Here is a 20,266-nt window from a genome sequence, read left to right as displayed (position 1 = left end):
AGACTGCTAATAGTGGCTGACACATATGCACAGCTGGGCATGGAAAAGGATGACACGGGAATGCCCTCGTGGGGCTAACGCTTTCTCTAGAGGTTCCTTTCTCATTTTTCTTCTGCTTTTGAAGAGCATTCTAAGGTTCCTTCGGTGACTTTGTATATATTGGCAGTCCCGTGACAAAAACCTCGAATTCAATGGCCACAAGGTCATTCAGGGACACGGCCTGATGAGACTCTAGCAGACCACAGTCTGATGGCAGAGGCCGGCAAGCCAGTCTGTTAGGTTAGGTTCACCAGACACAGCCTGACCGGAGAAGCCGGGTGGACAGTCTGAAGGAGGAAGCTAACCACCAGGCAATCTGATAAGGGAGGTTTGTTGATAGTCTGACAGAGCCTAGTGGCTTGCCAAAGTGTCCCTGCTGGTGAATTCCTAGAGCAACATCCACAGAACTGGGCACTCCTCCCAGGATTCACATAAGGGACTTGTGCCTGTCACTTCTGGGTGTCTAGTATTTGAGAGTTGCATAGCTGAGAGCCAGCTCCCCTCCAGGCAGGCTCCCGAGAGTCCTGTGCTTTGCAGAACACACACGCAGCAGGTATGGGATGCTCTAGCAGTCTTTGCCGCTCTGGGGAGGTAGGGCCTGATTTAGCTAGCCTGCTTCAGCCATAGAGCCTATGGAGCGAACTCTAGGAACGCTGGGCCGCGAGATCGCTGAGCTGTGTGGTCAAGTGTAATGGCTATAGCAGGCAGTTGGCCAGAAGGTGGCAGCCTAGTGCAAGGTGTGCAACCGCCTCCCCCCACCCCCCACCCCCCCCACACACAAACACTTAGATTCTGATAAGTGGGTCAGGGTAGAGGCCTTGAGGCAGCAAGATGGAGACCACCTCGCTGTGGCTACTGAGTAGCCCCGTCTGGTGCTTTTCTTCACTTGGCAACTCTGGGCCTAGGAATTACCCAGCCTTGACCTTTGGAGGGCCAGCATGTGCAGAATAGGAGACGGCCCACTGAGTTCCACTGCCCTTAGAACCTACCTTCTAAGCTGGAGCCTGGCTTCTCTCGTGGGGGAGTGGCACTTCTGGGTTTCCACAGCATCTGGGTAGTAGTGGCAGGTATACTCCAGTAAGTGTGCCTCATGGAGATGTACACCAAGGGGGGAAAATAAGGACTGCGTGGCACTGAGCACCCTGGGGCACCAACCTCAGGGTGATCATCCTGGAGACACCCCCCCCCCAAGAGAGTGAGCTCCGTGGGACTTTACCCTCAGAGTGAACTCTATAGTTCTCCACTGTCAGAGTGAACACCATATGGGCTCCACCCTTTAAGTGAGCACCGTGGGAGCCTCACCCTTAGAGGGAGCACTGTGGGAGCTCCACCCTTACAGGAAGCACCGTGGAGCTGCACCCTCAGAGGAAGCACTGTGGGAGCTCCATCCTCAGAGGGGAACCCTGTAGGGCTGAACATAGAAGCATTTCCTGAAATACTTTCTCAGATGAGCAGGAAAGGTGGTGCTGGCCAAGAGGTCTGGGGACAAGGCGCAAAGCACATCCCGTGGAAGGGAGGGCAGAGGAGGGGAGAGAAGGCCATGTGACCAGTGACCAAGAGGACAAAGAAGAGTCATGTGACAGTGGAAACCAGTGGAGAAGGGGCTTGGCATGAGGTAGCCCTGCCCTACAGGGAGCAGAGTGGACCCTGGCCATTTATAACCCATCTCAGCACCCAGGAATCCCAGCTCCAGGGCAGCCAGCCCAAGATCTTAACCAAGCCAAGGGGGAGGAGGAATGAAGAGGGTGCAATTAGGTCAAGGAGTCAGAGGGCTTCTGCCAGACATTTTGCCTGACATTTTGGCAAGTTGGAGCCAGAGGTGACCGAAGTGGGGAGAGTAGCTGCAATGATGGTGTCAAAACCAGATTGCAATGCATTCCTGTGCAGTTCTCAAAACCGTGATAAACAGTAAAGAGGTAGGGCCAAGAAAGAGATTCTGTGGGAAAAGGTGATGTCCTGGGTTCGATTCCTGAAATCCACAAGGTAGAAAGAGAGAACGGACACCCATAAGCTGGCCCCTGACTTCTACGTGTGTGGCAAGGCACAGGAGTGTACACACACACACACACACACACACACACACACACACACACGAGAGAGAGAGAGAGAGAGAGAGAGAGAGAGAGAGAGAGAGAGAGAGAGAGAGAGAGAGAAAATCAAGGTAATAAAAATGTTTAAATTAGGAAGTGTTATGTTGAGGTGAGGACAAGGCTCACCCACATTGACCCCAGGCTGGGTTCTTTTCTCCTTGGAACCCCAGGACTCTCCAGGGAGGACCATCTGGTCTGGGAAGAAGGGAAAGCCTGATCTAGACAAGAGTAGAAGGATCTGGAAAAAGACCCTCAGCTCAGCTTTCCCACACTGGGAGTGAAATCACAGGGTTAGAAATGCCAGGCCTTGTGGCCCACCAGATAGGAGGCAGGAGAAGGATTAAGTTTGAAGCCTCCTAGCCAGGGCTACATAGTGAGTGCCAGTCTAGCCTGGGCTTCACTGTGAGACCATGTTTCCTTTTTAAAGATGTATCTTACTTTTATTCATGTGTGTAAGAGCCTGTGTTTGGAGGAGCTCACAGAGGTCAAAAGAAGGTTACATCCCCTAGAACTCCAGGTAGTTGTGAGTCACACCTCCCCCAACCCAACCCACCCCCCCACCCCCCACCCCCGCCAAGTGGGTGCTGGGGACTGAACTACCTTCTACGGGAGCATTAAGAGCTCTTAACTACTGAGCCATCTCTAGCTCCCCTGCAAAACAATGTAAACGCATACCTAATTAAGCAATCCTGGTGAAGGTGTAACCTGGGTGACCCCCATCTAGGTTCTATTTGGCAGGGTGGTCCCGATTATTCCTGCTATGTGGGGACTGATCTGCTTCCCGTAAGACACTCCCGGTCCAGCATGTAGCCTGGCCACTCTAGAAGAGGCCTTCCTAGTAGGGGACGGGGTGTCCTCTCCTTTGCTCTCCTTTGAATCTCTGCAGTTCGCCATTGCAGGGTTGGGAACAGGACATTGTAAAAGTTGGCTCCATCTGCCTCAGTTGTTGTTTGTGCCTTTAGCCTTGAAGCAAGATGCTGGGGGAACAGATAAAGCTTTTAGACAGACAACTCTTGAGTGACTGACGTGTCTACCCACAGATGTAAGCAAGTGACCCGCAGTGAAGGAGACAGGCAAGATGAATTGAGGCACACTGTGCTTTCAGTCTGCCTTTAATGGCCTGGTTGGACCAGAGAGAGCCTGCGAGGCGGTGGCAGTGCACATTAATCGCTATGCTCAGAACCAAACCAAAACCAATACATAGCCATCGAGAGGTGGAGCCAAAGAGAGATCACCAGACCGTACCTTGACCAGGACCATTTAATTATGCGTGTGATTAAGTTGTTTTGCAGGGCAGAGCCTGGAAAATGCTAGGTGGGAAGCAGGCAGAATTCTGAGGGCCCAGAAGGATGGAGAACAGGACTTGGAGGGCTCAAAGGAGGAAGCAGGACCCAAAGAATGGAGGCTGGACCCTGCCTGCCTGGGGTCCTGAGAGTCAGGCTTTGGAATTTGGAGTTTTCTCAGAAAGCTCAGGGGTCAGAAAGCATAACACCTGATCTGAGGATTAGACAGGCAGGGCTGGGACCCATTTAGAGGGGACCAGGGATCAAAGCCAGTGCCAGGGAGGAGTTGAGCCCATAGATGCTGCTGTTCCCTATAAAAGCTCTGGGGGCAGTAGAGAGCCAGGGCCCCTAGAGCCCCACCCACAATGTCCAGGCAACAGTGGTAGGCCCATCTATCCTCAAATGGGTTCCAGTCTTGCTACCTGATATTAGAGAAGCTTGAGGCCAAACAGGCAACAGGAACTCCAGAGTCAGTCCTTGCGCTGCCTCTCACCGGCCTGTGACCCTGTTGTGACCTCAAGATTTGGAACCTCAGCTGGGCCTCAGTGACCTGGGCTGGGTTTAGCAGGTACCTGGTAAATGTTGCTGCTTTTCCTGATCTTGGTCCCTAGGTCCACTGGGAAATTTCACCATCCAGGGAGTCTCTCCTTCATGGGGATTTTGAAGGAGCAAAGTTTTGACTGCTGGGGTTTGTCCCCGCCCTTTTCCACCATGTGACATGACCTTTCCCCCAGCTCAGGGGTCAGAAAAGTTTTCCTCAGATAATTTCTTGGGTGTAGAAGTCCAGTCTGACTACCTGGTATTAGGAAAGCTCGGGGGAACACCCCTCGCGATAGCAGCACCCTCCTCTGAGAGGCCCTGACTGGCTCTTTAGGCCTCAACCAGGAAGTAAGGGACACAGGCCAAGGGTTGGTTCTCTCTGTTCCTATCGCCCACGTTGGATCTGGGTCCTTGACGGGAACAGCTCTTCCTACCTGGCAGGCAAGGCTAGGTGCAAGGTTCAGACAACAGAAGAGTAAATGAACTCTCTCCATTCAGATCTCCTACCACGCCTGTGTGTACTCTTTCTGGGCTCCTCTTGGGTCACACTAGCAGGAGCTGATTCCTAATTCATTCACTCTTTCCAAGAATGCTTCTAAGGAAAAGCCACTGGCAAGAAGGTGCTGAGAGGAGACGACAGAGCAGGAAGGCAAGCTGGCAACCTGCAGGTCACTGCTGCTGGTGTGTGAGCCTTCACCTGCAGAGTGGGGGGCAGGCGCCATAGGCATCCACATGAAACAGGAGCTGAGGTCGCGGTGCCTTTGGCAGTGCTGGGTCTCCTTAAGGGAATCAAAATACCAACTCTGCCACTCCAAGATTCAGCTCCAAAGAGAACCTCACTGTTCCCAGGCACTGAGTGAGAGATCAGCTCCAGGGTTCTAAAACTCCCCTGCTTCTCTCCAAAGAACTTCTGGAAACTGATGTCCAAGACTTTCACAGATGGGAAACTTTTGGAGAGAGAGAGTCTTTTGGGGTCATGTAAGGGGTCATGTGGATGAGGTGAGGGTGTTGGAGATGAGGGATCTCTGCTGGTCAGAATCCCACAGCAGCCAGAAGCATAGGAGGGAAGAGGGGAGGAGCATTTAACAGGGGGACCAGGACTAGCCAGGTGGGGCTGTCCCATGTCAGGGAGATCTGACGGAAGGTGGCATGAAGTAAAAAGGCAGATGCCATAGTGTGTTGCTTCTCACACTGATGGACTCCTGTCCTGCCCCGAATGCTGATTGGTCAGCTGGCTTTGCTGTGCAGGGAGAAGAGCCCTCCAAGGTCTTAGCCTAGTCTTGCCCTATGGTGACAGGCTCACCTGGCTTCTGCAGCCCGCCTTCAGTGTCCCTCCCACTGTCCTCCATAACAGGAGCAGTTGCCAAGCTCCTGGTGTGACCCCATGACCTTGTGATTCTCCTGTACCACCCTCCTCTGCACACCAAGGAAGGATGAGGCATAGCCCGGGGGTACAGGCCAGAGAGACAGCCAGGCACATGCCTTAGCTGCCCACTGGCCCTTTCCTGGGTGTCCGGGACCCCAGGGTAAGGAGCCTACACACCAACTGTACCACAGGCTGCTAGAGACATCATGCCAGTCAGCTTTGGGGAACTTCCAGGCCTTGCCAACAGGGAGCAAAATGACCCCTTCTGGAGTGGATGACCCTTAGAAGGAGAGCCTAGGGAGGGTGCATTGAGGGTGGCAGGTGACAGTGACGGAGCTGGAAGGTGACAGTGACGGAGCTGGGGCTGCCTCTCTCCTGCTCACCAGGCCAGGCTGCAGCTTCAGCCTTGCCACGTACACACCCTGACTTCGTGCATGTGCCCTAGCCTCCCTGAACCCCTGTTTCTCTGTTGTGACATGAGACCCCCTCACCTCTGCAAGGGAGCACCACAACCATGGGAGCACCACAGCTTTGGGAGCACCACAACCATGGGAGCACTGCAACCATGGGAGCACCACAGCCTTGGGAGCACCAGATGAGGCAGTGTGTTTAAGCCCTGCCTCCATGTCCTATCTCTTGTCCTTCCTACCCCAGGCAAGGATCCCTTCTTCAGTTGACTCCTTCAAAGAAGTTCTCTGTCCTCTTTGATTGACATGGGGAAAGAGAGGGTGAAACCACATGGTGATCTTGTCCTAGACTAGAAATCAGGGGTCAGGGGTTGAGTCCTGTGCCCTGAAAATGAACCACCTAGGCCCAGCCCCTCAGTACTTTCATACCCCATGAGTCAGAGAGGATTGTGGGGGAGTGTGGTCCCCTCAAAGGGCTTCAGCTTCTATCTTTATTGACCCTCAAATTCTGAGATGCTGCCCATCCTCCAGATGTGTTCACTGAGTCCCTTAAAGGTCAGGACAAGCAAGACCAGATGGACCTCCATCCTGGTTGCTCACTTAGGGCTCACTCCAAGAAGGATGGTCCCGATGCTCGTTGAGTCTCCCTTGGTGGCCTGTCTCAAGTTCCTGTTTCTAGCTTGCCAAGTGGAGGTGGAATGAAACCTGGGTCCTGTGGAAGGAGACTGTGGTTCTGAGGTAGGGACACTGGAGGGATTCAAGATTGAATCCACTTATCTCCCTTGTCAATAATCAATAATCTTAGGCACAGGTGATTCTCTTCAAGGCCACTCCTAAAACAACTGTTGAATCCTTGATCCAGGCACCAAGCCCAGAGGTCCCCATCAGTGCCCGCCCGGAGGACCCAGCAAGGCATGTAAGGCCCTGTACCTGCTTCCAGGGGTCATAACTGTACCAAAAGATGTCCAGGAATTCTGCCAAACAATGGCTGTTGTGTTTTGGTTTGTTGGGATTTTCTGACACTTCGGGCCACAGGAACATTTTTATAGGAGTTAGTCTTGCCCCCACCCAACTCCTCCGTTGTCTTTGCTGAGGAGTCTTAACAGCCTGGTTTCTTCCCAGACTCTACCTTGGATTTCTGGGCCCAGGGAGCTCTGCCCTTTGCTGCCTACCACCAACACTCACACCCAGCAGCACCCGAGCTGCCTACCACCAGCCCCAACACCCGGCGGCACAGCACCCCCGCGTCTCTGTCGCACTTCTGCCTTGGGCTGTGGGTGTAGCCAGTGTTCGTCTGTGCTGGGGCGGGGACAGCTCGTTTCTTTGCTCTCTGGAGATGTTGTCTTTTTTTTCTTTTCCTTTCTTTGAGACACTGTCTCCTAAGAGTCTATAATTCGCTATGGGGCTGGCTGCAAACTCAGGGCAATCCTCCTGTCTCAACCTTCCAACAACCAAGATTTCAGGCCAGCACCCCTACACTTGGCACTAGAGATGTCTTTTAAGTTTCACCCATTCTGGAATTGCTTGTCCTGCTTCTAGCCCCTTCCCTAGGAGCCCCCTGCAGCTTACTTCTTCCTTCCTCTCCTGCCCACTGTGGCCTCCCCTTACCTACCATCCTTCTCCCTCCCTCTGGTTACTCAGACCGCCTACCTGTTCCCATCTGGCCACTCCTGCCAGACGGGCAGCCAGGGGTCAGTTCTGCCCCTTGCCCTGCCCAACTGTGCTGGATAAAAGGTCAGGCCTCTCTGAGGGGACCAGGGTATTGCTGCAGCGACACCCATGGCAGAGAAATGGCGGCCTGATGTCTATGCATCTTGGTTTTCACCGATCTGACCTAAAACATGAGATAGATATATCTAGTCATTCCTATTGAGTAGCTACTGTGTGCCAAGCGTAGGGAAGGTAGGTATGAACAAGTTCCGGCTCTTGGCTCTGATAGACAATGTCAGAAAAGCCAGATTAAGTCTAAACAAGGGCAGGGGCAATCAGAGAAGGGAGAGATGATCTTCAACTTTGATCTCCACTGAAGGGGGTTCTGGAGAGCAGGGAGGCTCGCAGGTTTTGAAGGCATCTCAAGGATTGGGGGCCTCGGGCTTGCTCTTCGGCACAGTGGGAACTCAGGAGGGCAATGTGTGCCATGGCCAGCTCTAGCTATTGTTTGTGAGGGCAAGAGGCAACAGTCAGAAAGAGTGGTCAGAAAGGATCTGTAGTTCAGGCTAGGGTGCTAACAACCGAGGATGGGGCAGAGTGGGTAGACTCAAGAGGAAGGCCTAGTACATGTATCCGACCTTTTTTATTTAAAATTTTGATCACGTGCATGAGTGTGTGTGTCTGAGTGTGGGTTTGTGTACTTGCATGCAGTGCCCCAAAAAGGCCAGAAGAGGGTGCTGGATTCACAGAGCTGGAGTTACAGGTAGTTTGTGAACTGCCATATGCTAGTGCTGAGAACCAAACTTGTATCCTCTGCAAGAGCAGTACAGCCTGAGGGTTAGGGTTGTGATTTTACGTTGGCCGGCATTCATACCTATCCTGACGCACATAGAGTTCGTAGGCAGAGACTGGACATACTTGATACAGGATGTAAAACCCCAGGGTCTGCACTGGGTGTCCTGGAAGGATAGAGAGAGTCCATGGATGTGTGGCCTTCACTTTCCATACAGGAAACTGAAGCCTTTGAGAAGTGACTCACCCAAAACTAACAGCTGCTCCAGGGATGGAGAGCACCCACCCGGGACTTTCAAGGCTAGTGCTATGGAGCAGTGACAACCCTCCCCTCCCCTCCCCTTCCTTCCCCCCAGCCATGCTGACCACCACTGTACACCTATCTGAGTGAGCAGTCTCTACACCCCCACCTGAATACCGCGTCCTCCCAGACCTGGGTTCCTTGGCATGGTTCAGAAAGCTGGTGTCTGTTGTTTGGAGACTGGCAAATTCATCTGCTGTTGACCCCCAAATCAGGTCCTCACTGGGGCCATTGACTGAATGAAGGAGGTAGGAGCAGCCCAGCCCTTCCCTGCCCTGGCTGCCATTTCACAGTAGGTTGAGTGGCCTTCGGCTCTGTGAGAGTTGTCTGTTTGATCCCTGCCTCCTAAGCCAGGCATGTGGGGGTGTCCAGTACACAGTGGCTGGTTAGGAAATGCTGATGGTGGGAGTTGAACCATGGCTCTACTCTGCTGCAGGTCACCTGGGGCTGTGCTTGGGCGTGGCAGGCAAAACGAGTGGGACTCCCAGATCTTGCTTGAAGGAGGCTGTGTTGTGTGTCAGGGGCTGGGGTGTCAAGGGCTGGGGCACTGTGTGTTCATGAGCCTTGGTCCAGCCTGCCATGTTCTGGTGGCAGGACCCGGGAGAGATTATTTTGCCCTGGGTGCCCCCACAACATTCCCAACAGGTAGAATTCATATTTGTCTCAATGCCCCAGGGCTGTCCTGTCCTAGGATCATTTTGCCTTGTGCCTAAGTCACAAGGATTGAGGAGACACTCTGACCTCTACCATACAAGGGGATCTGGGATTCAGGGGGTATCACTGCCCTCCATTCCTTCAACTCTCATGCAACAACCCCTCTGGCCAGTCAATCATCCAAGGTACCGGCTTGAGAGGAACCTAGTCCCCGGCCCCTCCCCCGAGAGAAAAGGCTCTAGGACAGCCTGGTCATGCTAAACTCAGGTGGGGTGGGGCTGATGACTGAGGCACCCGGCAGAAAGCTTTGATCCGCAGTGGGCGGAGCCTGTGTCCACGTGAAGGGGTCCGGATAGATCTCTGTGGGCACAGCCTTTCCTTCTGGGATGGGTGTCTGGAGAGGGGTGAGTTTAGGAGACGTTAATGGGAGCCTATGAGTCCCTGTGCATGGTGTGTGTGTGACCACAGGGTTGGTTGGGTGCCGGGTGGACAGTTGGGGTTGAACTGCCTTGTAGCTCCTGTGTGGTGGCTTCCGAAGGGAGAGAAGGAAGGTGGCTGAGAGCAAACCCCTTGAGCTGGCCCTTTGGCCGCAGAGGGCTCCAAGACGCCGGCCCCGCCCTCCCAACGGGAGACCACGCCCACTATGGCCCCGCCCATGCGGGAGGCCCCGCCCCCGGCCTGCTTTTGCGCTCCGAGCGCTCCACGCTGCGCCGCCGCGAGCCATGGTTCGCAGGGCCCCGCGCTGGGCGTGCTGCCCCGGGCGGGGGCGCAGGACCCGGGCGGGACCCCACGGGGTCGCCGGGCTTGCTGCTAGCAGCCGACTATCGTCGTAGGGGACGCGGGGCGCGCGTGGGCCGGGGTGAGCATGAGGACTCTCCGCAGGTTGAAGTTCATGAGTTCGCCCAGCCTCAGTGACCTGGGCAAGAGGGAGCCGGGCGCGGCGGGTACGGACGAGCGGGGCACGCAGCAGCGCCGGGCCTGCGCCAACGCCACCTGGAACAGGTAAGGCGCGCAGCCCGGAGCGGCGTGGCCGGAGACCGCACCGCGCCACTTTGCGCGCAGCTCGCCCCGCCGCTGGGCCGTGCGCGGGGAGGGAAGTGAGTGCAACGTGTCGGCGGCTCGAGCCCACGATCGCTCCCCGGGGGTGGGTGGGCGGGCGGCCGGGGAGCAAGAAGCCTCTGAGCCCCCACTTCGCAGGGGCGCACTTGAACCTCGCGGGCCCCCGGCGGGGCGCCGCTGCACTTCCTGTATGCGTGTCGGGCCCTCGGCGCGGGGTGGGCGGTGGCTTTCCCCGAGTTGGACCCTGGGCCTCCCAGCTGTCCGCGGGGGTGCGCCAGCTGCCAGACATTCCTTACCGGACCCTTCCGGAGGCCCATCCAGGACCAGCCGGGCGTGGGAAGCCCCTCCCCCAGCTGTGCTCTCAACCAGTCACAGATAGTTCTTTTAGCCCTAGTTCCCCGATGGGTCTCCTCTTGGCCCTTTAGGAAAAAATTTTTAAAAAAAAAGTATTTCCATCCAAAGTAAAACACGGATTGAGGGAGGTCTGTGGATGCTGGCTCTCCACTCCACCCCTCCACCTGGCAGAGAAATCCTGCCAGGTTCTTCACCCTCTGTGGTCTGCCACTAGGGACGCGGCTGTCACTTGGACACATGTCTTCTGTTCATCTAGCCCGAGAGCAATCTGGGGGGCACCCGGCTGCCAGCAGGGACCCTAAGTTCCACCCTCCACTAAGCTGCAGCCTGCCTGAGAGCTTAGACTACCTACCTTAGTTTCCCTCTATGCTGGGCCTACACCGGTCTCCTCATTGGGCTGGGAGCAGAACTGTGAGAGAAGGAAAACTCCTTTTCCCCAGGACTGCTCACCACTCTCTTCGTCCCCTTCCTTGTTTCTGGCCAGGGTTTAGTGGAGCCATGCTGACTTTTGGCTCAGATTTCAACTCCACTCCTCTGCTGTGTGGCCCTAAGCAGTTTGCTTTCCACCTCTGGTCCTCAGTTTCTTTATCAATAATATGGGTGAGTGACTGTTGTTGGAGTAAATGTGAAGATGTGTAATCAGGCTGTGAACATGAGTTCTGGCACACAGTAGGTATACCCTGTAACTCAGAAATCAAGTCTAGGAACATTCAGAGAGTAGTGTCTCGGAAGTTACTAGAAGCAATTTTGTGGGGACCCTTTCACCCCATCTGGGGGCCTCTGGCTCAGAGGGCTTTGATGGCGCCATGTGCCACCAGTCATGACTGTGAGAAGATTTACTCTTTGCCAGAGCGCTGGGAGGGGGAGGCTTGCAAGGGTCGGAGGCTTGCCCTGCCTGGGGAGGCAGGCTCTGGCTGTGTTCTGTGCTCCAATCCTGGGCCAGCCTGTTCAGGGTCCTCACCATCCTAGCCAACAAGGGAGGTTTTATGCCCCCATCCCAGCTGGGAGATTCAGGGTCACCCAAAGCGGCCAGGACCCATACTGTATAGCATTGCGTGGCTTGAGTCCCGATACTCTCCCACGTACAGACACACATAAGTAAAGGGACTGGTGATGGTGACCCAGAGTCGCCATCCAGCCCCAACGCCTGCCTCTCTTTCTGCTGCCTTCCCAGTGCCTGCAAGGGCTCCAGGACATGAACCCTGAGCAGGGTCAGGACAGCTGTGTCAGCCTCCTGTATTCTGGCTAGCCCTGCAAGCTATGGTCCTCCTTCATCTCACGACCATTGCAGCATTAAAGAGTCTTATTTCCCAGTCAGATTGTAAGCCTTAGCCTTGCACCAGGGACTGTCCAACCCACTGCAGTGACACTGGGTACAACCCATGAATTTGGTGCACAGCTATTGCTATGTCCTAAGATAGTCCACACATTCATTCATTCATTCACTCACTCACTCATTCATTCATTCATTCATTCATTTTCTTCATGTTGGCTTGACCAGGCTGAAGTGTTAGTTTAGGATCGAACAGCCTGTTCAGAGCCAGAGACCCTAGACCAAGTTGGAAAATAAACCAGGGGCTCAGGGGGTGGGGGGGAACGCGGTAATTGCTGATGGCTTAGCACTTGGGGGAAGTAGAATGGGGAAACACCAGACCGCTGGCTACTTGGCCAGCCCCTGCCCTCCGTGCCTGCTAGCTAGGTGTGCAGGAACATGGGAAGCTCTCTGAAAGAGGCATGGTGCTGCTGGCCTGTCCCACACTGCTGTTGTGGAGTCCGGGAACTGTTTTCAGAGAACCCGCTGCTGCTTTCCCAGAGCTCAAGGGTGTAACAGCTTCCTCCTGCCGGGGAGATGCCCTGCTGTCCTCCAGCCTCTCACCTGTAGAGGCTCCAGGAAAAACTCCCGGAAGCTAGCCGGTGCCTACAATAGACCTAAGGTGCTAGGGGAACTCATGGGTGAATCTTATCTGAGCCTTCATTCAGCCAGTGTGCCTTGTCTGTCCCCCAGTAGGTGGAGGCCCTGGGCAGGCAGGAGCAGGGGAAAGTCTACCCCAAAGTGCAGGACCCCTACAAAGCAAGGTGTGCGCCCCTGCCCTCCCCTTCCTCCTCCCAGTGGGCTATCCTTATCCATGTCCATAAGGAGAATGAGGATGTGAGAGGAAAGAGGTGACCAGGATGTCCTCTGACAGCACTGTCTGGAATCTGAACCAGGACTCCCAGGGAGCCCAGTGTCCAGGGATGCCACTGGGTTCCTGGCCCGTCTGGGGCACAGGGAAGCAAGCATTGGTGATTAGAGATATATATCCAGGGGTGATGGCCCTCACTCAAGTGGGAACAAGGAGCAGCAGGGCTCTCGGGAACCTTAGGTGGGGGTTGGCATATGTTACACACATGAGAATATTGGGGTTCAGAGAGATGCAGGTCACCCTAAATCCCACCCAGGCCAGAGCCAAAGCTTCCAGGCTAGGACCCTCAGGTTCCCAGCCCTCACTCATCTTGCCTTTGTGATCTGCCTGAGGGCCCAGTTTGAGACTGGACTCCTCCATCCTCCCTAGCTCCAAGTAGCTGACAGGGTTTTTTTTGTTTGGTTTGTTTGTTGTTTGTTTATTTTGGCTTGGCTTGGTTTGGTTTTTGTTTTTGTTAGTTTGTTTGGTTGGACTTTGGAAAACCCACAGAGCTAGGGAGAATCAAAAGGAGCAGGGTCTAACCTGTGTATCCTGAAGGGTGGGGACAGGAGGACTGTCGGCCAGTGCCTCATTTCAGTTCACTGGCCTCATTTCAGTTCGGGTCCTGCTGAATAGAAGATGTGACCCTTGACCTTTCTAAGCCTTAGTGTTTTCTTCTATAATTGGTGTCCCCACTGCATATTGGTGTTAAGCACTGAAGAGACCACAGATAGTGGGTGGTCCGTGGGTTGGGTGTAGCCCAGGTGTCCTGAGTGCCTGTTCCTGAAAGGCCCCCAGGAGGTGGGCACTGTATGCATTCAGCCCCTTGGGGTTAGCAGAACAGTGACCCCCAAAGTGTCCCTGCCCTAGTTCTCAGCCTGTGGGTGCCAGCTTTCATGTGGCTAGGAGACTTTGAAGGTGCGGTTATATTACAGTTGCTGAGCTGAGGTGATGGTCCGGCCTGACTAGGTGACTTTGTGTGGTCACGGAATCTGTGAAGGGTGGGACAAGTCAGAGGAGGAGCTGGCACCTAGTGTCCTGTCTTGCTGTTCTTTTTTTTTTTTTAAAGATTTATTTATTTATTATATGTAAGTACACTGTAGCTGTCTTCAGACACTCCAGAAGAGGGCATCAGATTTTGTTACGAATGGTTGTGAGCCACCATGTGGTTGCTGGGATTTGAACTTGGGACCTTCAGAAGAGCAGTCGGCGCTCTTAACCACTGAGCCATCTCGCCAGCCCTGTCTTGCTGTTCTTAAAGATAAGGAAGGACCTGGAGCCGAGGGTCTCAGGTGCTTCAGGAAACTAGACAAGGTAGCACAGAGCGCCCAGAGCCACCCTAAGAGACAGCTACGCTGTACTGTGCTTTAGCCCAGTGTGGCTGAGTGACACATGTCAGAACAGATTTGGCTTTTGTTAGACTTGTGGTTTTAGCAGTTGTGAGATATGCACCCCAGGCCCCGACCAACCTTTGTCCCTAAGTACTAAGAAGCAAGTCTGAGGTGCAGACATGGCTTCCTGTCATGTAGCTTCCAGGTACATTAAGGAAGCCGACCCCCAAACCCCCAACCCCCAGCTCCCAAACCCCCATTCCTGGCTATCTCTGTGTCCTCGGATGCCTCTAGGGGACTCCAGACCAAGCCGGGAATCTAGGAAAGATGGTGTTCCCACCCCTCCCTACAGGAATCTCAAGACTTGGTGAGATTGTTCATCCTCAGTAGAACCAAGATTGGCCTTCAGGGACCTGCCCTTCCTCTCTGGAGTAGGCAGCCCCTTCTCTGGTAGCAGTCTGTCTCAGGCTGAGCTGCTGTTGGGCCTGGCGTCTGCTTCTCCCTGTGCCTACCCAATGAGGTCATACGTGCGCCAGGACCAGAACCTGGCCTGCCTGCACAGAGAGCCTTATTTTCTGGTAGATGCTAGAGGCCAGAGAGGGGTGGGGCTTTTACACCTGAGGATGCCCTCCCCTGGCCTCACCCGGAAGTCCCTCCACTTCCTGTGGTTTCTTGGGGACCATCTGCAGATGTCCTGACTGGGCTTGTCACACTGGCCTGGAGGCTGTGGCTGAGAAAGGCAGGGTTTCACTTCTGTGTTTCAGGATGACAGATCGCATGGGGTCCTCTGGTCCTCTCCTCCCTCTCTCCAAGTAGCTGACAGGTTTTGATTTGTGTGTGTGTGTGTGTGTGTGTGTGTGTGTGTGTGTGTGCGCGCGCGCGCGTTAGGTGGTTGTTTGTTTGGGATTGCTGTTTTAATTTTTTTTTTTTTTTAAGATTTATTTTATTTATGTTTGAGTACACTGTAACTGTCTTCAGACCCACCAGAAGAGGGCATCAGATCCCATTACAGATGGTTGTAAGCCACCACGCGGTTGCTGGGAATTGAACTCAAGACCTTCGGAAGAGCAGCCAGTGCTCTTAACTGCTGAGCCATCTCTCCAGCCCTTATTTTTTGTTTTTTGGTTTTTGTTTTTTTTTTTTTAATGGGATGAGGGGACTGTAAGCCAGTGCCTCTTTTCAGTTCTGGTCCTGCTGAGTAGGTGTGTCTCTTGTCCTCTCTAAGCCCTAGTGTCTTCTACAACGGAGGTCTGACTGTCCCCACCACGTGTTGGCCTTTAAAACACTGAGAGACCACATGGGTGGTCCATGGGTTGGGTGTGGCCCAGGTGTCCTGACCCTGAAATGCCCCTAGGAGGTGGGCACTGTCCATTCAGCTCAAGGGAACACCAGGGCCTGGAAGCTAGAGCAAGCGTAAACCCAGGCCCGCCCCTCAGGCTGTCCATGAGGCTGGAGTCAGTGCAGGGCACAAGGGGTGGGTGAGAAGAGCCTCAACCTGGACTAGCCTAGGAGATGGTCAGGTGGCTATGTGGTGGCGGTGGGTGGGGCTTCGGGGCTGCTGGCTTGGCTATGGCGGCCTAGGGTAGTGCTGGAGGGGAGAGTAATTAAGTAGACACCTTCACGCCCAGTGTGATTCACACCATTGACAACCTGAGAGCCCAGCCTTGGGTAGGAGGGGTTCCAGGGCACTAGTACCATTGCACCCCAGACCACAGGGAGCCAGGGAAGTAGAGTCAGGGCGTCTCTCCAGAAGGTATAATGGAAGAAGGACAAACAGAACCTTAACAACCGGCACTGCTCCGACTTTGGCCAGTCTGGACCTCCACCGTCTGCCCTGATGGAGTCCTCGACCTCCCAGGGCATGCTTAGCAAGCACCCCATACCCCCAGTCGATCTGTTTCTATGGATGAGGCTTTCCCGGCATGGTAGGAAAGTTCTCAGGTATCACTGTGAGCCAAGTTTAAGAGAAGGACAAACAGTGGTCTGGTCTTCACAAGGACAGCCAGCAGCGGAGAAAGGTTAGTCCAGGGGTCACACTGACTAAGCATGTTCTGAGTTGATGTAGGCCGTGTGGGCTGAGGGCAATTGTGACCTGGAAGAAGGGACTGAGTAGATAGTAGAGGAGCAGGGGATAGCCATGCGGAAGAAAGGCGTGTGCAAATGTCCTGGGGCTGGCAGCAGCTTCCCCTGAGTGCCCGGATAAGCACTAGGAGGGTTGAGTGCCATGGGGCTCAGCTCAGGGGCTCTCTGCAGGTCATGCAGGGCTTGAACTTCATGCAGTTCTCATGGGCCAAACCCAATCCATCACCTGATACATGAATAATAAGGTTTTATTGGTATACAGTCCCACTAACATTTCTAACTTCGCAGCATTGAAGCAGATAGCCAGATAGCTTCAGGAGGCTGAATAGCCCTCGGACCTTTAACACCTGACCCTCTGGCCCTTTAGAAAAAAGTGTTTGCAGCTTCCTGCTTCAGAGAGTCATAATCAGCAGAGCCTGAACAGGGTCAGCTTCACTGTTAACATTCCTCTGCCCCAGGGAAGAGGCTGTGAGGGCTGGGATCCCAGTGGCTCATGGGGTCTCCGCCATGGGACTAGAAGCATTGGGGGTGGGGGCAAAGTCAGGACCTGGACACAAGGGAAGGAAAGAGAGAAGAGATGCAGAGGGCCCCCCAGTGTCTGGCCCAGCTGGGAGGTTTAGGAACATGCATGCAGGAAGGAAGGGATGTTCTGCCCAGGTTGGACTACAGGATCTGCAGGGTGCCTGGCAGGTTCTGGTGAGCCAGAGTATGTGTCACAAGCCCAGACCTGGAGTTGTAGCAGGGTGTGGGTATGCCCATGATTTCAGGAGGGGCTGAGTGGGACTGAATGGGATTGGATAGGTGGGAGGAAGCAGGCCTGGAGGGATGTAAGAGACCCAGTGCCTCTGGGTGACCACTCTCCTTATTGCCCACAGTATCCATAACGGAGTGATCGCGGTCTTCCAGCGCAAGGGGCTGCCCGACCAGGAGCTCTTCATCCTCAATGAGGGCGTCCGGTGAGTCTGGGAAACCCATCTGTGCCGCCAGGGGGTTGGGAGAGGGAGGGCCCACACTCCACCCCTCCTGGAGCCGCCCTTCTAGGGTCAGCAGGGTGCAACTTGGACAGTGGCTTGAGATAATGTCCACATTCCTTGCCACCCGGTACATTACAGAGGATATTTATTCTGTCAAAGAGGAAGGGCCCACCTGCTTAATGACCCACTGCCATTCCGGAAACAGTGCAGCCACGAACACCCCTCATTTCCTTTGACTAGCTAGGATCCTGGTTGGGAAGCAGCCGAGGACAGAGGAGCCCTCTCAGACTACTGCTGTAGACCAGGCCACTGTGGCTTTGAGAGAGTTTTTCAATCAGCATTTTTAGTAGAAGAGAATAGAATCCCGAGTGGTCAAGCTACCTCCCCTGGGGTCACACAGCTGACACAATGGGGCATTTCCAGTCTGTGCCATTAACCCCCAGGCCTGACCCAGAGCACTCTCTCTCCAGATACAAAGTATATCTGCAAGAGTCAGTAGCAAATCTTCTGTTTGCTGGCGAAGGCAAGGCTTAAGGGATAATAGGGCAGGGGTCAGCCACACCATACTCACCTGAAAGTGCCCTTACGTGGGTAAATCAAGGTCCAGGGTACAAAAGGGCACTGGGAACAGCATGGAGCGAGGTGCCTCTGAAGTCCCCGTGCTTGTCGCTGCTGATAGTCCCCCACTGCTCACAGTGTGTCTGTGAGCCTAGGGAACCCATTTCATAACAAATGTGAACAATCTGCTGACCAGTCTGGGGTTGGCCAGTGAAGAGCTCCAGCCTAGCCCGTGCGAGGGAGGCCCCAGGTTCTGACCCCAGCATCACACCCAGGAAGACAGGGTACCCACATCTTTAAATCCCCATTGGCCCTTCTGGTTCTGACTGCCACCTCCTCTCTAAGAGGCCTGTAGGCCTTAAGGGGCTACCCTTCTCCCCAGGATGGATTGGGGGTACAGTTCAGAGAAGCCACCGTGTGTCTCAGCACCTGACTAGAAAGCAGGGTGATGGGAGATGCTGACTTCAGAGACATAAGATGATCTTGGGACAGCTGCTTTTTCACCAGTGCAAAACAAAACGCCAGGCATCCTCAAGTGATGGCTGTGGGCTTCCTCAGGGACGTGTGCTTAAGCACGTACCGAGTGTGCTGTGCTTTTAAGCTTTCCACGCACCACAGCCCTTGGGTCCATGCCATTAGGTTTGTATTTTATAGATGATCACTGACTGCCTGTTGAGAGTTGTGGTGGCTTAGCTAGAACCCAGGTCCCAGCTCCAGGGTCTGTTGGCCATTCAGAACTGTCCCTTCCCACTGTAATTCTCCTCCACTCGTGGCCACATTAAATTCACTAGGTCTAGGGCTGGGAATGTGGCTCAGCCGCTAAAGTGTTTGCCGAGTGTGCACGAATCCTGATGCTGATCAACCTGATGCTACATCAATGGCTCATTCCTATAATCCCAGCACTGGGGAGGTAGAGACGGGATGATCAGGAGTTCAAGGTCATATATTGAGTTGAAGGCCATCCTGACATAGCTGAGACCCTGCCAGAAACAAAAATTAGCTGGGTCTGATTGTGCTTCAAACACAGCTGGCCATTGGCTTTGATCCAGGGAGAGAATCCATGGAAGGAACCGTTGGCTGCATTCAAAAGTTCCCCACCATCACTCTAGTAAGGGCTAGTTAGTGACATGAACAGTGTGTTGGCTGTACCTGGGTAGGGACAGCTAGTCACAACTGAAGACTCTGCATAACTCTTTCCTCTTCATATGTGTATGCATGTGCACACACACATACATAGAGCCTTGTGTGGCTTGGTCACATCGACATCCCCAGTGACTTCCACCATGAGATAGTCACAGAGTGTCCCTTTCTAAACCCAGACAGTAGATCCAGCTACATGCCTGCACTGCAGCGTACAGCCTGCCCCCGGGCTCCCTGGCCACCTGTGGGCCAGTCACTGTCCTGAGCACTAGGCCACTGTGACTCCGTGCTATGTATTATGGACAGAGGTACTCAGTGGTGTGAATCTCCAGGCCCATGATGCACCTGCTCAGCCACCATCCTTTTGACAGACCTTCTTTTGTGTACATGGCTATGAGCATTGATTCACAAGCAGTTCATATACCATAAAATGCCCTGGTCGGTATTGAGTGTGCTCATGTGGTTGTGTGGTTGTTACCAGACTTGCAGTTCATTTTGTATCACCGCACAAGAGTCCCTCCCTTTTACAGCCCATCATTCCACCCAGCCTGGCTCCTCTGGACATTTCATACGATTGACATTTCATGATAGCATGCAGCTGTTCCCTTCATGCCTCTGAGGCCTGGCTGTGTTGGAGCCTGGGTTTGTGATAACATTCATTTTTGCTCTGTCTGATTACCTGTGTGGCCTATGGCTGTGAGTGCTGGGTTCTACTGCTGTGAGGATCCTTGTACAAAAGGTTTGGGGGTTTGCATTTAGTTCTGAGTTTAGCTTTTGTTACCTGGTTCATTATTTTGAGGCAGGGTCTCAATATGTATCATTGACTGCAATTTAGCCCGTGCTGACCTTGAACTTTACAGAGATCCTCCTGCCTCTGTCTCCTGAGTGCTGGGATTAAAGACATTAAAGACATGTGCCACTGGCTGTAGTTTTGATTTTGAAGAGTGACTCTGAAAACCTGTAACCTGAGCCGGGCGTGGTGGCGCATGCCTTTAATCCCAACACTCGGGAGGCAGAGGCAGGCGGATTTCTGAGTTCGAGGCCGGCCTGGTCTACAAAGTGAGTTCCAGGACAGTCAGGGCTACACAGAGAAACCCTGTCTCGAAAAAAAAAAAAAAAGAAAAGAAAAAGAAAACCTGTAACCTAGTCTGGCATAGTCTTGAGATCCTCCTGCCTCAGCCTTCTGCCAGGATTGGAGATTTATGCCCAGGTTCCGTGTTCAAGAGTTTACATAGACATGTGATGTGGCTTCTCTTAGCGTATGTCCAGATCTGTTGAGGGCTTGGGTTTCTTTTGGGGGAGGCTCCCCACTTCCCACAGAGTGAGCAGCAAGGGGCATCCCAGCCTCTCACTATATTGCTTTCTGGTTGAGAGTTTTACAGCATTGTGGGTACCACAGTAGCTCCCTGTCCTTTGGTTGGCATTTCTTGGTGACTAACAGTCCCAGGCATCTTCTGGGTGCTTGCTGGCTGCTCACGCATCTT

The 20,266-nt window shown here is 53.8% G+C and overlaps 1 protein-coding gene across 5 annotated transcripts in view; it reads left to right on the top strand.

Annotated features, from left to right (window-relative positions):
• Prr5 (proline rich 5) overlaps positions 1–20,266 on the top strand; it is a 40,863-nt gene that overhangs the window by 7,847 nt on the left and 12,750 nt on the right. For 2 of the 5 annotated variants that reach the window (XM_021183021.3, XM_029470052.2), the window contains exons 2-3: positions 10,005–10,124; positions 16,986–17,066. In XM_021183021.3, coding sequence (XP_021038680.1) covers positions 10,015–10,124; positions 16,986–17,066 — 191 coding nt within the window. In that variant the 5' untranslated portion in view covers positions 10,005–10,014. Of the gene's footprint in view, positions 1–9,810; positions 10,125–15,687; positions 16,047–16,985; positions 17,067–20,266 lie in introns of those variants that run through there. The other 3 variants (XM_021183019.3, XM_085831500.1, XM_085831499.1) reach the window with 3 other exon arrangements.

Source organism: Mus caroli, unplaced genomic scaffold (genome assembly GCF_978045245.1).
Source record: "Mus caroli unplaced genomic scaffold, Mus_caroli_1 scaffold_16, whole genome shotgun sequence".
Taxonomy (NCBI): Eukaryota; Metazoa; Chordata; class Mammalia; order Rodentia; family Muridae; genus Mus; species Mus caroli.
This window is presented reverse-complemented; position numbering and strand designations above follow the sequence as displayed.